At 46.6% G+C, this 21080-nt stretch overlaps 1 protein-coding gene across 2 annotated transcripts in view; it reads right to left on the reverse strand.

Moving 5' to 3' along the window:
• The window catches only part of CDIN1 (CDAN1 interacting nuclease 1), a 379309-nt gene that overhangs the window by 169828 nt on the left and 188401 nt on the right, over window positions 1-21080 (reverse strand). For both annotated transcript variants that reach the window (XM_044271970.1, XM_044271972.1), the window contains one exon: window positions 12994-13061. In XM_044271970.1, the coding sequence (XP_044127905.1) occupies window positions 12994-13061 (68 nt within the window). The remainder of the gene's footprint in view (window positions 1-12993; window positions 13062-21080) is intronic.

Consider the following 21080-nt stretch of genomic DNA (forward strand, 5'->3'; position numbering starts at 1 on the left):
AAATTAAATCGTGTAAAAATTCAGGAGTGTCTATAATAAAGACGTGACTATTCGTAGTGCTAGAGAGTGCTGACCTCAATTGAAAGTATGCATACCAAGCCACCTCATCTAAATTTGCCCTTTGCTTTAGTTCCTTAAGGGGCAGGATTTGTCCATCACTAACCACTTGATGTAAATACTGAATATTTTTGGTCCTCCAGTACTGGCTACAGCTCAGATCTCTCAGGTTCATAAGCTTTGAATTATGCCACAATGGGGTACAAACGAGTGATGCCTTGACTCCGCACCAACTCCTTATGGCCGCCCAAGTCTTTGTAGCCATTCTGCAGAAAAGTGTATAACCACCCAGTATGTTTAATAAGTAGTCAGATTCCAATACGGTAAAAAAATCCGAAAAACCTGAGTCCTTCACCACTCTGCTGCAGAAATGGCTATTTTCCCAATCATTGAAAAGGCAGAGTTGGGAAGCCACAAAGTAGCCCTTAAAATAGGGGAGGTTAAGACCTCCCCGATTATAGGGCATAGAAAAATAAAGTGCCTTCAGTCTCACGCGCTTCCTCCCCCATACTAAGTCGTTAAGCATCCGCTCTATCAATCTAAAGTATTTATCTGCAATCCAAACAGGTGAGTTACGCAGGACGTAAAGAACCTGGGGAAGCACTACCATTTTTATTAAGGAAATTCTGTCCGCTCTTGCAAACAGAATTTTTTGCCATATCTTAATTTTAGCCCTCAGTTTTATCAGCAAAGGGATCAAATTGAGTTGTAAATATTCCTGTGGTTTAGCAGAAACTATTATCCCCAGGTACTTTATTGAGTCCGAGATCGTTAACTGGTTATCCCATTCGCCCCGCAACTCGTCTATAGGGAGAAGAACGGTCTTGTCCCAGTTGATCTCCAGACCAGATGGATCAGAAAAGAGACCAACCAGGTCCATTATACGAGGGAGAGTGGTATCTGTTTGGTGAATAAAGAGCAGAATATCGTCTGCATAGAGGGATACCCGATCGTGCTTCCCCATTATACCGAAGCCGACCACCTTCGGATCCTGCCTTATACTAGCCGCTAGGGGTTCGATGTAAATGTTAAATAAAAGGGGGGAGAGGGGACAGCCTTGACGGGTACCTCTTTCTAGAGCGAAGCTCTCTGTCGTCATATCATTGATCCTAATCCTAGCTACTGGAGAGTTATATAATAGCTGAACCATCGCCATAAATCTTGGGCCAAAGCCCATTTTTTTCATCACCTCCCAGAGGAAAGTCCACTCCACCCTGTCGAAGGCTTTAGTAGCGTCCAGCGACAGGATGGAGCGAGTGCCACACTCCGGGGACTGAATATTCATAAATAGCCTATGGAGATTATGCTGGGTGCCTCTTTTTGGCATAAAGCCATTTTGATCTGGATGAATGATAGTAGATATTACTCGCGAAAGCCTCCTAGCCAAAACTTTTGATAGTAACTTAACATCAGTATTTAATAAGGAGATTGGCCTGTAGGAGCTCAATTCTGCCGGGTCCTTATCCTTTTTTGGGATTAAAACAATGAGAGCCTCCATCATAGAGCATGGTAGTCCCCCTCCCTTTAATGCCTGAGTAAAAACCTCTAGCATCTGAGGGAGAGTCACCTCACTGTACTTGCGATAAACCTCATATGGAAGGCCATCCAGTCCTGGCGATGAGTTCCCCGAGATAGACCCCAGGGCCTCCTGCAGCTCCGAGAGAGACAACTCCTCTTCCAGACATTCTATTTGAGCTTTATTTAAAGTAGAGAGAGGAATTTTCTCCAAGAACCGCATCGCCAGTTCGGATGACAAACCAGGTGAGGATCTATATATCTGAGTAAAGTATTGTAAAAAAGTATCTCTCACTCCTTCTAAATCTGTTATAATTACCCCCTCTGTGTTGCGAATCAAAGTAATAGATTGTTTTTTCTTATCTTGTTGTGTAATAATTCTGGCTAAGAGCTTACCAGGGCGTCCAGACTCTGAAAAATATTTAATCCCCTTAAAAAATACTCTATGGTTTGCTTTCTCAGTTACATATTTCTCCAGAGAACAACTGGCCTTCTGAAGCTCTTCCCTGTTGTGCTCAGTGGGTTGACTGATAAATCGCTCAGTTGTAAGTGCGACAGTCTTGACCAGTTCCTCCTCTTTTTTCCTAAATGTTCTCTTTACTGCCGAGATCTCACTTATAAAAACCCCCCTCAGGTATGCTTTCATGGAGTCCCACACTATATTAATGTTAGCAGAGGGTAAATTCACCTCCAAAAAGGAGGATATCAGTATCCTGATGGACTGTGGATTGTCCAGAATAGTGAGCCAGTATGGATTCAACTTGAATCCCAGCCCCCCACCATCCTTATTCTCCCCAGTGCGCACCTCAATTAGTACGGGTGAGTGGTCCGAGACTGTTCTTACTCCATATCTTATCTTCCGAATGTTACTCAGATTGCTCTCATTAGTGAATGCTAGATCGATCCTGGACATTGCTCTGCCACTCCTACTAACACAAGAGTATACTCTCTTTCCTCCGCCCAGGTGTTCCCATATATCCACCACTCCTACTTCCAAGCAGAACTGGGGCAGCGACGAATTACAAAGGTTCCTTTCCCGTGCTGCATCTGATCTAAATCTGTCTTTTTTGGGATCCATAACCGCGTTAAAATCCCCCATCAGGATTAACCGACATTCTGGTCTCTGTTCAAAAAAAAGCGTTAACTGGATAAGTGGGTACATTGAAAATGGCGGAGGTATATAAAAAAAAGCAAGGATGTAACTGTATCCATACAGCTTACCATGCAGAAAAATAAATCTGCCCTGATCATCTATATGGGATTTTATAAGGATGAAATCTACAGAGTTATGAATCAGAACTGAGACACCCCTAGAAGAGCCGCTAAAAGTGGAGTGGTAGGATTGAGCATTCCATCCCGTTGTCAAGCGGGACAAGGTTTCCTTAGTGAGGTGAGTTTCTACTATGCAGATAATTGCTGGGAGATATCTTTTTAATGCATCCATAATAGCTTGCCTTTTTACCCTTTCCCCGAGCCCTCTGACATTCCAGGATACAATTCTAGTGGACATCAATCACAAAAAAAAAAAAAAAAAAAAAAAAAACCCCTTCCTGCAAGGTGGGTTCCCTCCCACCCCTATCCTCCCACCCCCCCTCTCTATTGGTCTTATTTCAGAAGACTTAAAGGTGGGAAGACAATGTAATAAAGCAGCACGAAATGCCAGCAGAATGCTTGGATGTATAGGAAGAGGTATAAGCAGTAGAAAGAGTGAAGTGCTTATGCCGCTGTACAGAACACTGGTGAGACCTCACCTGGAGTATTGTGCGCAGTACTGGAGGCCATATCTCCAGAAGGATATAGATACTCTAGAGAGAGTTCAGAGAAGAGCTACTAAACTGGTCCATGGATTGCAGGATAAAACTTACCAGGAAAGGTTAAAAGACCTTAATATGTATAGCTTGGAAGAAAGAAGAGACCGAGGGGATATGATAGAAACTTTTAAATACATAAAGGGAATCAACTCGGTAAAGGAGGAGAGCATATTTAAAAGAAGAAAAACTACCACAAGAGGGCACAGTTTTAAATTAGAAGGGCAAAGGTTTAAAAGTAATATAAGGAAGTATTACTTTACTGAGAGAGTAGTGGATGCATGGAATAGCCTTCCTGCAGAAGTGGTAGCGCCAAATACAGTGAAGGAGTTTAAGCATGCATGGGATAGGCATAAGGCTATCCTTCATATAAGATAGGGCCAGGGACTATTCATAGGATTCAGATATATTGGGCAGACTAGATGGGCCAAATGGTTCTTATCTGCCGACACATTCTATGTTTCTATGTAATGTGCACAGGCCTCCCTGTAGTAAGGTGTGCAGGCCTCCCTGTAGTAAGGTGCGCAGGCCTCCCTGTAGTAAGGTGCGCAGGTCTCCCTGTAGTAAGGTGCACAGGACAGGCCTCCCTGTAGTAAGGTGCACAGGCCTCCCTGTAGTAAGGTGCACAGGCCTCCCTGTAGTAAGGTGCGCAGGCCCCCCTGTAGTAAGGTGCGCAGGCCTCCCTGTAGTAAGGTGCACAGGCCTCCCTGTAGTAAGGTGCACAGGCCTCCCTGTAGTAAGGTGGACAGGCCTCCCTGTAGTAATGTGCACAGGCCTCCCTGTAGTAAGGTGGACAGGCCTCCCTGTAGTAAGGTGCGCAGGCCTCCCTGTAGTAAGGTGCACAGGCCTCCCTGTAGTAAGGTGGACAGGCCTCCCTGTAGTAATGTGCACAGGCCTCCCTGTAGTAAGGTGCGCAGGCCTCCCTGTAGTAAGGTGCGCAGGCCTCCCTGTAGTAAGGTGCGCAGGCCTCCCTGTAGTAAGGTGCTCAGGCCTCCCTGTAGTAAGGTGCGCAGGCCTCCCTGTAGTAAAGTGCACAGGACAGGCCTCCCTGTAGTAAGGTGCACAGGCCTCCCTGTAGTAAGGTGCACAGGCCTCCCTGTAGTAAGGTGCACAGGCCTCCCTGTAGTAAGGTGCACAGGCCTCCCTGTAGTAAGGTGCACAGGCCACCCTGTAGTAAGGTGCGCAGGCCTCCCTGTAGTAGGGTGCGCAGGCCTCCCTGTAGTAAGGTGCACAGGCCTCCCTGTAGTAAGGTGGACAGGCCTCCCTGTAGTAATGTGCACAGGCCTCCCTGTAGTAAGGTGCACAGGCCTCCCTGTAGTAAGGTGCACAGGCCTCCCTGTAGTAAGGTGCACAGGCCTCCCTGTAGTAAGGTGCACAGGCCTCCCTGTAGTAAGGTGCACAGGCCTCCCTGTAGTAAGGTGCACAGGCCTCCCTGTAGTAAGGTGCACAGGCCTCCCTGTAGTAAGGTGCACAGGCCTCCCTGTAGTAAGGTGCACAGGCCTCCCTGTAGTAAGGTGCACAGGCCTCCCTGTAGTAAGGTGCACAGGCCTCCCTGTAGTAAGGTGCACAGGCCTCCCTGTAGTAAGGTGCACAGGCCTCCCTGTAGTAAGGTGCACAGGACTCCCTGTAGTAAGGTGCACAGGACTCCCTGTAGTAAGGTGCACAGGCCTCCCTGTAGTAAGGTGCACAGGCCTCCCTGTAGTAAGGTGCACAGGCCTCCCTGTAGTAAGGTGCACAGGCCTCCCTGTAGTAAGGTGCACAGGCCTCCCTGTAGTAAGGTGCACAGGCCTCCCTGTAGTAAGGTGCACAGGCCTCCCTGTAGTAAGGTGCGCAGGCCTCCCTGTAGTAAGGTGCTCAGGCCCCCCTGTAGTAAGGTGCGCAGGCCTCCCTGTAGTAAGGTGCGCAGGCCTCCCTGTAGTAAGGTGCACAGGCCTCCCTGTAGTAAGGTGCACAGGCCTCCCTGTAGTAAGGTGGACAAGCCTCCCTGTAGTAAGGTGCACAAGCCTCCCTGTAGTAAGGTGCACAAGCCTCCCTGTAGCAAGGTGCACAGGCCCCTCTGTAGTAAGGTGCACAGGCCTCCCTGTAGTAAGGTGCACAGGCCTCCCTGTAGTAAGGTGCACAGCCTCCCTGTAGTAAGGTGCACAGGCCCCTCTGTAGTAAGGTGCACAGGCCTCCTGTAGTAAGGTGCACAGGCCTCCCTGTAGTAAGGTGCACAGGCCTCCCTGTAGTAAGGTGCGCAGGCCTCCCTGTAGTAAGGTGCACAGGCCTCCCTGTAGTAAGGTGCACAGGCCTCCCTGTAGTAAGGTGCCACAGCCTCCCTGTAGTAAGGTGCAAGCCTCCCTGTAGTAAGGTGCACAGCCTCCCTGTAGTAAGGTGCACAGGCCCTCTGTAGTAAGGTGCACAGGCCTCCCTGTAGTAAGGTGCGCAGGCCTCCCTGTAGTAAGGTGCGCAGGTCTCCCTGTAGTAAGGTGCACAGGACAGGCCTCCCTGTAGTAAGGGCACAGGCCTCCCTGTAGTAAGGTGCACAGGCCTCCCTGTAGTAAGGTGCGCAGGCCCCCCTGTAGTAAGGTGCGCAGGCCTCCCTGTAGTAAGGTGCACAGGCCTCCCTGTAGTAAGGTGCACAGGCCTCCCTGTAGTAAGGTGGACAGGCCTCCCTGTAGTAATGTGCACAGGCCTCCCTGTAGTAAGGTGGACAGGCCTCCCTGTAGTAAGGTGCGCAGGCCTCCCTGTAGTAAGGTGCACAGGCCTCCCTGTAGTAAGGTGGACAGGCCTCCCTGTAGTAATGTGCACAGGCCTCCCTGTAGTAAGGTGCGCAGGCCTCCCTGTAGTAAGGTGCGCAGGCCTCCCTGTAGTAAGGTGCGCAGGTCTCCCTGTAGTAAGGTGCTCAGGCCTCCCTGTAGTAAGGTGCGCAGGCCTCCCTGTAGTAAAGTGCACAGGACAGGCCTCCCTGTAGTAAGGTGCACAGGCCTCCCTGTAGTAAGGTGCACAGGCCTCCCTGTAGTAAGGTGCACAGGCCTCCCTGTAGTAAGGTGCACAGGCCTCCCTGTAGTAAGGTGCACAGGCCACCCTGTAGTAAGGTGCGCAGGCCTCCCTGTAGTAGGGTGCGCAGGCCTCCCTGTAGTAAGGTGCACAGGCCTCCCTGTAGTAAGGTGGACAGGCCTCCCTGTAGTAATGTGCACAGGCCTCCCTGTAGTAAGGTGCACAGGCCTCCCTGTAGTAAGGTGCACAGGCCTCCCTGTAGTAAGGTGCACAGGCCTCCCTGTAGTAAGGTGCACAGGCCTCCCTGTAGTAAGGTGCACAGGCCTCCCTGTAGTAAGGTGCACAGGCCTCCCTGTAGTAAGGTGCACAGGCCTCCCTGTAGTAAGGTGCACAGGCCTCCCTGTAGTAAGGTGCACAGGCCTCCCTGTAGTAAGGTGCACAGGCCTCCCTGTAGTAAGGTGCACAGGCCTCCCTGTAGTAAGGTGCACAGGCCTCCCTGTAGTAAGGTGCACAGGCCTCCCTGTAGTAAGGTGCACAGGACTCCCTGTAGTAAGGTGCACAGGACTCCCTGTAGTAAGGTGCACAGGCCTCCCTGTAGTAAGGTGCACAGGCCTCCCTGTAGTAAGGTGCACAGGCCTCCCTGTAGTAAGGTGCACAGGCCTCCCTGTAGTAAGGTGCACAGGCCTCCCTGTAGTAAGGTGCACAGGCCTCCCTGTAGTAAGGTGCACAGGCCTCCCTGTAGTAAGGTGCGCAGGCCTCCCTGTAGTAAGGTGCGCAGGCCCCCCTGTAGTAAGGTGCGCAGGCCTCCCTGTAGTAAGGTGCGCAGGCCTCCCTGTAGTAAGGTGCACAGGCCTCCCTGTAGTAAGGTGCACAGGCCTCCCTGTAGTAAGGTGGACAAGCCTCCCTGTAGTAAGGTGCACAAGCCTCCCTGTAGTAAGGTGCACAAGCCTCCCTGTAGCAAGGTGCACAGGCCCCTCTGTAGTAAGGTGCACAGGCCTCCCTGTAGTAAGGTGCACAGGCCTCCCTGTAGTAAGGTGCACAAGCCTCCCTGTAGTAAGGTGCACAGGCCCCTCTGTAGTAAGGTGCACAGGCCTCCCTGTAGTAAGGTGCACAGGCCTCCCTGTAGTAAGGTGCACAGGCCTCCCTGTAGTAAGGTGCACAGGCCTCCCTGTAGTAAGGTGCACAGGCCTCCCTGTAGTAAGGTGCACAGGCCTCCCTGTAGTAAGGTGCACAGGCCTCCCTGTAGTAAGGTGCACAGGCCTCCCTGTAGTAAGGTGCACAAGCCTCCCTGTAGTAAGGTGCACAAGCCTCCCTGTAGTAAGGTGCACAAGCCTCCCTGTAGTAAGGTGCACAGGCCCCTCTGTAGTAAGGTGCACAGGCCTCCCTGTAGTAAGGTGCACAGGCCTCCCTGTAGTAAGGTGCACAGGCCCCTCTGTAGTAAGGTGCACAGGCCTCCCTGTAGTAAGGTGCACAGGCCTCCCTGTAGTAAGGTGCACAGGCCTCCCTGTAGTAAGGTGCACAGGCCTCCCTGTAGTAAGGTGCACAGGCCTCCCTGTAGTAAGGTGCACAAGCCTCTCTGTAGTAAGGTGCACAAGCCTCCCTGTAGTAAGGTGCACAGGCCCCTCTGTAGTAAGGTGCACAGGCCTCCCTGTAGTAAGGTGCACAGGCCTCCCTGTAGTAAGGTGCACAGGCCTCCCTGTAGTAAGGTGCACAGGCCTCCCTGTAGTAAGGTGCACAGGCCTCCCTGTAGTAAGGTGCACAGGCCTCCCTGTAGTAAGGTGCACAGGCCTCCCTGTAGTAAGGTGCACAGGCCTCCCTGAGCATAGAGCCTGTATACTGATGGAAATGGGCAGATACAAGGAGGGTTTCACATCTGGCATTTCCTCGGAGGCTCCTCTGGTGTCACAAGACAATGGCTCTTATCTCGTGACAGGGAAAGTAATACTGCAGCACATACTAAAGCATTTTCTCCCAACTACTTACAGTATAAAATATTAATTACACGCCAGTGAGGGTGTGCAGTATATGCAACGGATTAGATAACAGAGTTCCTGCTTGGCCCTAAATCAATAAGAGTCTGTTTGGCATCAATCATCCTGAACTCTCTCCCTCGTAATATTCAGGCAGAGCCATGATCATTTCCCTAATTCATAAACCTTACCTGCAGCAACACCGGAGATGCCAGTGATGCCGTTAGTGGTGATGCATCCAGCACAGGGGGAACTAGCCATCTGATTCACCCTTCCCATTCACCAAGAATAAATTACATAACTGCACCAACAACACATTCATGACCAACAAAACGAGAACCGGTGTCTTGTCTTTGCCCAAAAACCTCTAACTCTTGAGATGTCCTCTTTGATAATATTCTTTCAATTTTTTTCTCAGTTCCTGCTAATCAGTCTATAAGTAAATTAGGATATTACCAATATGGCAACCGTCAACCACTTTCCCAAATACAGAGCTGGCAAATCTGCATAGTGGTGTAATGAATAAGCTCTTAACAAGTTCTGCCTCTAATGCCACCAGATGTAAGGTAGCTATCCTATAAGTCAATGTTCAACCTTTTAAACAGGCCTTAAGACATGACTTGGATAATAAATAAGCCAGCATCTCATCTGCAGACAACTGTTTTGAGGTGATTGCCATTCATCAGTGCCTAGCAGAGAGTACTGTCTGCAGATAGATAGGTGGTGGCTGAATTATTATCCAAGTTATGTCTGAAGGCCTGTTTAAAAAGTTGACGAATGACTTATAGCATACCTACCTTACATCTGGTGGCATTAAGGCAGAGCTTGCTAATAGCTCATTTGCATACCCTCTTCCCAGAATTCCAGAGGAGTGTTGCCTGCCCTATCACACTCCTCACATTGTTTAGGTGCTCTCCATAAGGGGATATAGTACCCTCAAGCAGTGGTGTAGTGAAACATTCCTGGCTCCTGTAAAACAGCGACATTCATGAGTCTCGAAAACGTGACTACCACAATGAAAGTTTTAACTCAGCTTTCCCAGAAACAATGACATGAGAAAAACCCATCTGCATAGATCATATTTTACATATTTCTATATGTACAGTATATTTTTTAAACTGAAACACGAGGATGGACTCAACAATGTATGCACCAGAGAAGAAAATATAAAACACAAAAAGAACAGAACATTGCAATAGATCAGAGACTATGTGACCTGGAAGAAGATGCTTGTTACACGTCTACTAAACCAAAAGAGAGCAAATTACAAACCACCCACAGCGCAGTGTGCCAACGTCCTACCACCAACCCGATGCAGCCTACCTCACAGTAGCAATTACCAAAATCAAAGTGAGGAAGAAAACCCAAATATATAATGGGGGCAAGCACACTACTCTGCAGGAAGGGTGCACAAATTAGGCAAGGGGGAAGGATATCTAAGGCTGGGTTCACACGGGCGTCACGTTTTGGCTCCGGATGCGTCCCAGGTACATTGCGGCAAACCCGCGTGAATAGGTACGCAATTGCAGTCAGTTTTGACTGCGATTGTGTTCCGTTGTTCAGTTTTTATCACGCGTGTTGTTTTGCACGCGCGTGATAAAACACTGAATGTGGTACCCAGACCCGAACTTCTTCACTGAAGTTCAGGTTTGGGATCGGTGTTGTGTAGATGTAATTATTTTCCCTTATAACATGGTTATAAAGGAAAAGAATAGCATTCTTAATACAGAATGCTTAGTAGAAGGTCAACTGAGGGTTAATTTTTTAAAAAAGTATTAACTCACCTCCTCCAATTGATCGCGTAGCTGCCGGACTCCTGTTCTTTCTTAAGGACCTGTCAAAGGACCTGTGGTGACGTCAATGAGCTTATCACATGTTCCAATCACATGGTCCATCACCATGGTGATGGACCATGTGATTAGACCATGTGACCAGCAGCTCATGATTAAAGAAGTAAGAAGAGATCGGCAACTACGCGATCAAAAGGAGGAGGAGAGCAATTTTTTTAAATTTTTTTTTAACCCTCAATTGACCTTCTACTAAGCATTCTGTATTAAGAATGCTATTATTTTCCTTTATAACCATGTTATAAGGGAAAATAATACAGTGAATAGACTTTCATTTTAGCAACCATGCGTGAAAATCGCACTGCATCCGCACTTGCTTGGGGATGCTTGCGATTTTCACACAGCCTCATTTACTTCTATGGGGCCTGCGTAGCGTAAAAAAAACGCACAGTATAGAGCAGTGATGGGGAACCTTTTAGAGACTGAGTGCCTAAACTGCAACCTAAACCCACTTATTTATCACAAAGTGCCAACACGGCAATTTAACCTGAATACTACAGGCCAATATAGTATATCGTCCATGTACTCTATCATTTAGCTATAATAACTGCCTACATTCAGTGCTCTCACTGTGCCGTTCATAGCGCGCCCATCGCTGATGAATGACAGGAAAAGTCTAAGGCTTATTGGTACACCATAGACTTTTTCCAGGGTGCGGGTGCCCACAGAGACGGCTCTGAGTGCCGCCTCTGGCACGCGTGTCATAGGTTCGCCATCACTGGTATAGAGCATGCTGCGATTTTCACGCAACGCACAAGTGATGCGTGAAAATCACCGCTCATGTGCACAGCCCGATAGAAGTGAATGGGTCTGGATTCAGTGTGGATGCAATGCGTTCACTTCACGCATTGCACCCGCGCGGAAATCTCGCCCGTGTGAACCCAGCCTAAGGGTGTGAGTATATGCAATAGGAATCATCAGAATAGGGATAGCAGAAAGAGACGGTAGCTGGGAACTTTCTCCATCTGTTTCAGATACTACAACATTTAACCCTTTTGTTTCTAAAGGGGAAGTATGGAATTAACAGATTCAATCACGAGAGCTGTAGCAATGTGGACCATCCAGAGTTTAGTGGGGGGGTTTCTAGTCACACATCGTAGGACACAGTCTGCATCAACAAACAGGTTTTGAGGTTGTCTGGTACCACACTGTCCATGGCATTGTGAATAAAATTGCAAACTTGCTCCCAGTAGCCTCTCAGAACAGGACAGGACCACCTCAAATTGAAAAACGATCCAGATGATTCTGCATTTTTGTCAAGTGTCTAAAATGTCAGGTGCACTGTTGAGGGCAATGATTGCCTCAAACAGTCATTTGTTGTCGACGTGGCTTCACTGCTGCAGTCGGGTAAACAGAGTCTATCAAGGAGAATCAGGGCAGTGATGGGGGATCTGTCACCTAAGTACTTACCACATCTTTATTGCTGGCGGATCCCAAGGGTTGTCTGGTTTCCTCCTGAAATTGGCAGCCTTTTAACTTTAATAAAAGGGGTATTCCACAGGATAAGGGAAAACTTTAGATCAGTAGGGATCCAACCAGTGAAACTCCCCAGATCACGGGAACATGGACCATCTACCCCCCACAATGACTGGAGGGAACAACAGGTCGAGCATGTGCACTGCCACTCCATTCATCTCCAGGAGACTGCCGGAAATAGCTAAGCACTTGTACTCCTCCATCTCCAGCAGTCCCACAGAGATGAATGGAGCAGCAGTGCACATGTCACGATCAGTGTGGGGGGAAACTCCACACTGAACACAGGAGGGAAGGGGAACAGTAACTAGGACTTGAAACTATGGAAGTAACAGGTCAACTCCTAGACAACCCTAATTCGGGCCCTGACTACCTATCAATATGAATAGACCTTGAAGGTAGGAATATTCATAGGCAGGATACCTAGGCCCTGATTTCCGTATAAGGCCCTGGAATAAGTATAGGACCAGAGACAACCCATTCCTCCCCAGATGGACGAATGGAAGTCTGTCTCAGGCCCAGATACAACAACAGGGAATATAACAAAGACAAACAAACGCAACACTTAACTTCTGTAGAGATGGAAGAACAGGAACACCAGAGAGGATCTCACACCAGCTCAGCCAAACACAAATGAAGCTATTAACCGCATAGTCAGAAGGTTGGGGTGAGACTATAAAGGGTAGAAGTGATGACCACTGAGCAACAGCTGAGAAAAGGGAAGTGGTCATTAACCCTATCAACACTGAATCAAGAGAAATCAAGGAGGCTGTTAGATTCCTCCACGCTCAGCCAATCTCCTTGATTTCCTGACATCAGTCACCTGAGGAACTGTAACAGCACATGCTTAACCTGCTGGTCCATTCATGTCGGATCCCCACAGATTTAAAAGCCATGTCCACAGTCCCTGTATGGCACCTACAGGTCCGTACTACCGACCTATGTGCATTCCATGGCAAATTTCTTCTACTTCAATAATATGAAATGGCACAAGACTAATTAAATGGGAGCACACAGAGGTACAGCACGGGACACAGCGGTCTATAGGCACTGTTACGAACCCAAACAAGCCAGACTGGTAATATAGCTGTGTGCATGGTCTCTACAGCTACATCCACCTGTAGGACAAAAAAGCTGAAAAAAATGGATACTGTTGTTATCAGAGTATATAATATACAAAATGTAACGTTAAACCAAGTTGATCTTTATCAAATGCCCGGACTCATATACTATATTACAAGAAATTTGAGACTGGACAAGGAAATAGATAACGGATGGTGTGAGATTCATTTTGATGTAAAATATAAAAAAGTAATGAAGTAAATAAAATTACAGATGCCTTACCTAAAAATGCTAGGTTATTCTCCAGTAGTTTCTCTCTTAAAAGAACTTCATGCTCATGACCAATAGAGCTGCACGATCAGGCGGTTAAAGGTAAAATAACAGTTTCATTTTATCAATGTCTAATTCTGTTGTGCTTAAATATGTAAATTAAAGAGATTATAAAGGTTTTTACCCTTCACTTTTCCAAAACTAGAAAATGACCAGGATGTCTGTACCGAGCAATTTAAAGAGGACCTTTCACCAGAATAAAACTTCTAAACTAACTATACAGACATGTAGAGCGACGCCCAGGGACCCCCCTGCACTTACTGTTATACCTGGGCGCCGCTCCGTTCTCCCGGTATTGCCTCCGGTATCTTCATAGTTAGGCTCCACCCAGGGGAACCTGCCGGCGCCTCCTTCTCCCATGCTGCAGCGCTGGCCAATCACAGCGCTCAGCTCATAGCCTGAGAGAGAAAAAAGCCTCTCTATTGGCCTCCCTTCATGCCTGCACTTCTGTTATGAAATGTTTAAAAAATCCTTTCAACAAAAAATTTTTCGTAGAATAAAAAAAAGTAGTAAAGCGTAATAAAAACCATATACATTTGGTATCCACATAATCGTACTGTCCTGAATAATTAAGTTAAAATGTCATTATTCTTGTGCACTGAATGCCATAAAAACGAAAACCCTAAAACCAATGGTGGAATTGAGCTGTTTTTGCAAAATGTCACCCCAAAAATGCTAAAAACAATAATAATCAACTAAGGTACCCCAAAATGGCGCTATTAAGAAATACGCCTTGTGAATGCATGCAGCCTCTCTATTCATTTCTCCTAATTCTCGTGATCGGTGGGGCCCCCAGCAGTAGGAGCCCCAATGATCTAATAGTTATCCCTTATCCTGCGGATAGGGTATACATTTTTCCAACTGGAATACCCCTTTAACCCCTTTAAGTATCAAACTGGTCTGTGTCATTAAGAGGTTAAAAGTGTACAGAGCTGGGCTGTAGCGATGCACAGCAGCCCATTCAAACAACTGATCAGTGGGCGCGCCAGGTTTCAGAAACCCCCTGATCTGATGTTGATGATCTATCCTAAGGATCTGTCATCAATATTACAATCCTGGAAAACCCCTTTTAAATCCTACCAGTACCAATGGGCTACCGAAAAATGTTCTGGTAAAGAAGTTTATTCCAAGTGTTACTCCACATGATGAACTCCTTGTGTAACGATAAACTACTCCACAAATAGTATGCACATTGCCCGGTGAAAATCACAGTCCTGACCAGGCCGAAGAGCAGAAAAATAAAAATAGATATATGGATCCATGGGGAGTGGAGGAGCGAGAGGAAGAAGATAAGTGGATGGAGGGTGAGGACAAACAGGGATTAATACAGGAGCTTCAAAGCGATTTCCTAATGTAATAGTGGCCGAAACACTTAGAGATGGTCTATAATGTTACTACCTGTTATTGATGTATCCCACTGACCAAAAGGCAAAACTTGTAAATAATCTCACAGGCCATTTTCCGCCCAGTGAAAATCTGAGGCCCGGCTTCCCGTAATCCTCCGAACCCTTCCTGTGAAATAGCCCCCTGCCATTTGCAAAGAGCCTGTCTCCGTGCTTTACTCTCTGCATATATAATTAGAGAGTTATATTTAAAATCAATACACAATCCTTCAGAAGACATTATGCTTTTAAAACCTTAAACTTTCCATTGATTTTTAACTATTTTATGTGCCCTGAAATTAACATGTAATTTCTGAAAACTTTCGCCCTGCTGTAACACTTTCATATGGCCATAAGTCATAGGGCTTACGCAGCGCTGGCCGACAAAGGCTCTGTGGGGCCCTGAACATTTCTTACAGGCTGGATCTTCCATAGGGCTGAACTGGCCACACGTACGAGAGACCATATTCACAAACACATCTCATTTCACGCCTGTGGGTTATTCCATATTTTCTAAATTAAGCATAGAGAATTCAGGAGGGCTCCCATCCATCAGTATAATAGGGGAAGAACTCTGATCTTAGCAAAACATCAATGCATTGAGAATGTCATTGCACAAATAATCTGATACAGAAGAATTATCGAATTACTAGTATGACCCAGTGGTAACAGAAGGATGGATGGCAGAACCAGCACAGCATCTTACCACGTGTAGCATCTGGGAAATGTACTGCAAGTTTAGTCCTATTCAACTGCTGGAAAAACCCCTTCAGTCTACCCAATTAGCCAATAAAAGCTATCAATCATTCTATACTGCCGTGCTAATGCCTGATATGGTGTAAAAGTACCTGCATAAGATAGAAAACACACTTCCTTAGGGTAGGTTTACATCTGAGGCCCTGTATTCCAGAAGAGGAGTAGACTACTGGAATTACTGTATCCGGCATAGCCAGACACCACCTGGATGGAAAAACTACTGCATGCTGCGGCATTTCACTGGCAGAAAGCAGACAATTATGTCGGAAAACCGTTATAGTGAATGGAGATCTGGCGGTACCTGGCTATGCTAGATACGTTAAAGGGGTTATCTCATGATTAATGTGAGAAATGTAAATCAGAGATCATATAGAACATGATAATCTCTTTCTAGAACCAGTCCTGTACCTCACATGGATCCAGAGATCTCCACATTCATTGCTCTGCTAGATCTATATCAAGCCCACAGCTCAAGGGGAGTGTCTTTTCTCCTGCAGCTCAGGGGAACGTGTCCATGCTCTCCCTATCACAGCTCAGGAGGTAGTTAAAGGATGAAACTGGGCATGTGTGGCCTTCTAAGTGATCAGGTCAAAGAAATAAGAAAAAATTATAATTACACTCACCTGTAATTTGATTTTCCAGAGTCCATAACAGCACCAGGAGAGAGGGTCCGCCTCCCAGGACAGGGAACCCACAGGTATAAAAAAGGAGGAGCCTCTCCCTTCATCAGTGGTTTTCAGAGACGAGAAGCCCTCCGTAATCCAATCAGCCGACTATTCCTGCTTGCTTGACTAAAGGCATATGCTCACTTCATGTTTAAGTATATTCTCTTTTTTTTTTATATGTCTGGACAACCCGTGACCATACCCAAAAACCGTCACCAACACCAAAGCAGAAGGGTGGGGAAAATAGGGTTTCTGTCATGGACTCTGGAAAATCAAATTACCAGTGGGTGTAATTATCATTTTTCCCAATCGTCCATGACAGCACCAGGAGAGATTCCAGAGAAAGAATCAGGGTGGGACCACGGCCTGGAGAACCCTACAACCAAAGGACAAGTCAGAAGAAGAGGAAAGATCCAACCTATGCTGCTTACAGAAGGCCAATAGAGATGACCAAGTTATGGCTTTGCAGATGTCTTAAATTGAAGTTTCTGTTCTCTCTGCCCAAGAAGTCGCCACCGCTCTTATTGAGTGAGCCGACCATCCCTAGGGGAATCGGCTTCTGCAGGGAAACATAGGCTAAACAGAGAGCCTGCCTTATCCACCTGGCTAAGGAACTCTTACTAGCTGATTTCCCTCTAATGGAAGTTGCTTCCTCCACCCCATAGTAGCCTCTAAATAAGCCAACAAACATCTCCTAACATCCAAATTATTGAGTTCGGCCTCTTTAGGACTTCTAGGTTTATCACAACAGGAAGGGAGAATTACTTCCTGGCCCTTGTGAAAATCCGAATCTACCTTGTGGAGAAATGCTGGATCGGGAAGAAGGGTAATCCTATCCTCCTGAATGGACATATAAGGAGGGTTAATGGAAAGAGCTTGCATTTCACCCAATCTCCTGGCTGATGTGATGGCCACTAAAAAGATGCTTTCCAATTGTCTAAACCTCTGATATGTAGGGCTAAGGAGAAAATCTGACTCGCAATTCCTATCAACTCTTTGGATCGGGTTCCCCCCCTGATGATTCCAGTAGGCCACCACAGAACCAGTGTCGGACAAAACCTTTAAATGTCGGTTCTGAAGCAAAGGCAGCATCTCCCGCAGAGTCTTCAGAACCACCGTCAATTATTTAGCGTTGAAAGAAATCTCCCAATCTGAGCTGTCCCAGGATCCGTGAAAAACTCTGTCCAGAACATTGGCCCCCCAACCAGACGGACTGGCATCTGTAGTAACTACTAAAAGGTTTATCAACTTCCACGGGACCCCCTGATCTAGATTCTCCTGCACCAGCCACCGACGGGTCTCCCTGGAGATGAGAATCTTGTTGTCAAGCCCCTCCAGTCTCCCTGACCAAGACTGGAGAATCTCCTACTGTAGACACCTGGAATGAGCCTCTGCCCACAGAACTGCCGGAATGCAAGAAGTTAAGGTACCTAGGATGGACATAGCTGTCCTGACTGAAACGTAAGAACAAAGAATCAGATCCCGCACCACTGACCTTACTTTCTCCACTTTGTCCAAGGTCAAGGATCTCTGGGAGGTTGAGTCCAACAATATCCCCAGGAACCTTTGTGTCTGTTGCGGGATCATTCTGGATTTCTCCCTGTTCACGATCCAACCCAATGATTCCAGGATCTGAATTACTTGATTTACTTGAGACAATTCTGCCTGGATGGGGCGACTATTAAAAAATCGTCCAGGTATGGGACAAATAAGATGTCCTTCTCTCTTATGTGAGCCGCAATCTCTGCCACCAGCTTGGTAAATATATGGTGAGCTATAGAAATCCTGAACAGAAGCACCTGGAACTGAAAATGTCTTACTCTCCCTTTCAATCGCAGTGCCACTCTCAGAAACTTCTGATGACCAGGATAAATCGGCAGATTGTAATAAGCATCCTTTATATCCAGTACTACCATAAAGCAATCTTTGTAAAGAAGATCTATTACAGATCTGAACGTCTCCATCTTGAACTTCCTGTATTTCAGAAATGTTGTATTTTGTTTGGGTTCTGTGTGTTGCATTTCCCTATTGTTTGTATTAGGCCTGTAGGAGACTCCTGTTCACCCTTCCTTTTGGAGGAACAGGTAGTCTCGTCCCTGCCATTAGTACCAGGGTCCTATAGGGCTTGATAGGACTCTAGTTATTCCTGTGTATGAACTCACCTACATTTGAGGTCTGTTCATACTGGTAGTCAGTCAGGATTTTGGTTAGGGTTTTCACTAGGAGGTGTCTATTTTCCTTCCCTAGTACTCAGGCCTGATTCCCTGTTTCCCCCTTCCCTCCTATGCTCCGTGTGGTGTTTCCCTCCCACACCGAAGCGTGAAACTCCCTTTTTAGCGCCCCTTTCTGGAAGAACTGAACTCCAACTTGAACCCCTCTCTTAGAGGGGTTAAAATCCAACAGCTGTTGGAAATTCTGGACCAGGCGGGGAGGAAGATTGACAATATTCCTCCCACCCTGGAGTCATTGTGTATTAGCCTTCTTGGGGGCAGAGCCCTGACCCCTGAACAGGAAGCTTTTTGACTTAGAAGAGGAGAATCTCCACCTGTTATTCTTCCTACCCTATCTTTACCGGGGAATCTTTTATTCTGACGAAAGGATTTATATTGCCTGTGGTAACCAGCGGGGAACCCCTTCTTCCTATCACCAGCTTTTTCCAAAATCTCATGTAAGGTTAAACCAAATAAATACTTACCTTCACAAGGAATATTACACAGGAGGTTTTTTTTAAGCCACATCTCCTGACCAATTCTATAACCATAAAGCTCTCCGGGCAGAGTTAGATAAGGAAGCGGCTCTGGCTGATAATTTAACAGCGTCCGCTAAAAAGTCTGCTGCCTTAGAAATTAATGGAATATTCTCCAATAACTGCTCTCTGGAAACTCTATCTTTGATCCATAAAATAAGGGCTCTGGCTGTACAAGTAGCAGCAATATTGGGATTAAATGAGGCCCCCACTGATTGCCATGTACGTCTAAGAAAGCTGTCTGCCTTAACATAGTAACATAGTACATAAGGCCGAAAAAAGACATTCGTCCATCCAGTTCGGCCTGTTATCCTGCAAGTTGATCCAGAGGAAGGCCAAAAAACAAAACAAAAAAAAACATGTGAGGTAGAAGCCAATTTTCCCCACTTTAGGGGAATAAAAAATTCCTTCTCGACTCCAATCAGGCAATCAAAATAACTCCCTGGATCAACGACCCGATCTAGTAGCTATAGCCTGTAATATTATTATGCTCCAGAAATACATCCAGGCCCCTCTTGAATTCCTTTATTGTATTCACCATCACCACCTCCTCAGGCAGAGAGTTCCAAAGTCTCACTGCTCTTACCGTAAAGAATCCTCTTCTATGTTTGTGTACAAACCTTCTTTCCTCCAGATGCAGAGGATGTCTCCTCGTCACAGTCACAGTCCTGGGGATAAATAGATGATGGGAGAGATCTCTGTACTGACCCCTGATATATTTATACATATTAAAGGGGTTGTCCGGGTTCAGAGCTGAACCCGGACATACCCTTATTTTCACCCCGGCAGCCCTCCTGAGCCTGGCATCGGAGCATCTCATGCTCCGATGCGCTCCCGTGCCCTGCGCTAGATCGCGCAGGGCACAGGCTCTTGTGTTTTCAATAACACACTGCCGGGCGGTAACATCCGCCCAGCAGTGTGTTCGGTGACGTCACCGGCTCTGAGGGGCGGGCTTTAGCTCTGCCCTAGCCGTTTTACTGGCTAGGGCAGAGCCAAATCCCGCCCATCAGTGCCGGTGACGTCACCGGGCTGCCTGTCAGCCCCATAGAGAGCCCGGTATGTCACCGGAACTCAGAAAAATGCCTTTGTCCTGCGCGATTTAGCGCAGGGCAAAGGAGAGCATCGGAGCATGAACTGCTCCGATGCTCATGTCAGGGGGGCTGCCTGGGTGAAAATGGAGGGATGTCCAGGTTCAGCTCTGAACCTGGACAACCCCTTTAATTAGATCTCCCCTCAGTCGTCTTTTTTCTAAAGTGAATAACCCTAATTTTGATAATCTTTCAGTGTACTGTAGTTGCCCCATTCCAGTTATTACTTTAGTTGCCCTCCTCTGGACCCTCTCCAGCTCTGCTATGTCTGCTTTGTTCACTGGAGCCCAGAACTGTACACAGTACTCCATGTGTGGTCTGACTAGCGATTTGTAAAGTGGTAGAACTATGTTCTCATCACGGTCATCTATGCCCCTTCTGATGCAACCCATTATCTTATTGGCATTGGCAGCAGCTGCCTGACACTGGTTTTTGCAGCTTAGTTTGCTGTTTATTAAAATTCCTAGATCCTTTTCCATGTCAGTGTTACCGAGTGTTTTATCATTTAGTATGTACGGGTGACTTGCATTATTCCTTCCCATGTGCATAACTTTACATTTGTCAGTGTTAAACCTCATCTGCCACTTATCTGCCCAAGCCTCCGGTCTATCCAGATCCCTCTGTAGCACTATACTGTCCTCTTCAGTGTAAATTACTTTACACAGTTTAGTGTCATCTGTGAAAATTGATACTTTACTATGCAAGCCTTCTACAAGATCATTAATAAATATATTGAAGAATAGTGTCCTTTAACTGACCTAAATCGTCAAAGGGAAGGAAGGATCTACTGGAAACTTTTGCTATTGGTACATCAATCTTTGGAGCCCGATCCCAAGATTGGCAATCCGACTCCTCAAAGGGATCCTTCCACTTAACTGATGATGGAATAAAGCTCAGTTTATCTGGATTTTTCCATTTATTAGGTATTAAAGTAGATACATTTTTATGAATGAATAAACACAGTTTTTTCTTTCCTTCTAGCCCTTCAAACATTACATCGTGAATGGAAAGAACTTATTTCTGGTCCTCGATGTTCATAATAGCTCTAACCGCTTTTAATAGCTGATCCGTATCCTGAATAGGAAAAAAGGTTTTACCACCCCTGTGCCTCTCAGAAGACAAATCCGAGCCCAGGTCCCCACTTTCTAACAAAAACTCATCATTTTCTGATCTAGAGATATCGGAGTAAACTGACGGAGACTTATCCTGGGACCTATGAGGAACTTTCTTGGATTTAAGTGCGCTCCTCACTTCCTCTCTAATTAACTTCATCATGCATTTAATCATGGAAGGCGACTCTTCTGCAATTGTAGACTCAATACAAGAGCGACAAAGAAGCTTAGTATAGGTGGGAGCCAACTTTGCTTTACACAATCCACATTCTTTGTACTTTGTTTTAGAG

The sequence above is a fragment of the Bufo gargarizans genome, chromosome 11 (assembly GCF_014858855.1).
Source record: "Bufo gargarizans isolate SCDJY-AF-19 chromosome 11, ASM1485885v1, whole genome shotgun sequence".
Taxonomy (NCBI): Eukaryota; Metazoa; Chordata; class Amphibia; order Anura; family Bufonidae; genus Bufo; species Bufo gargarizans.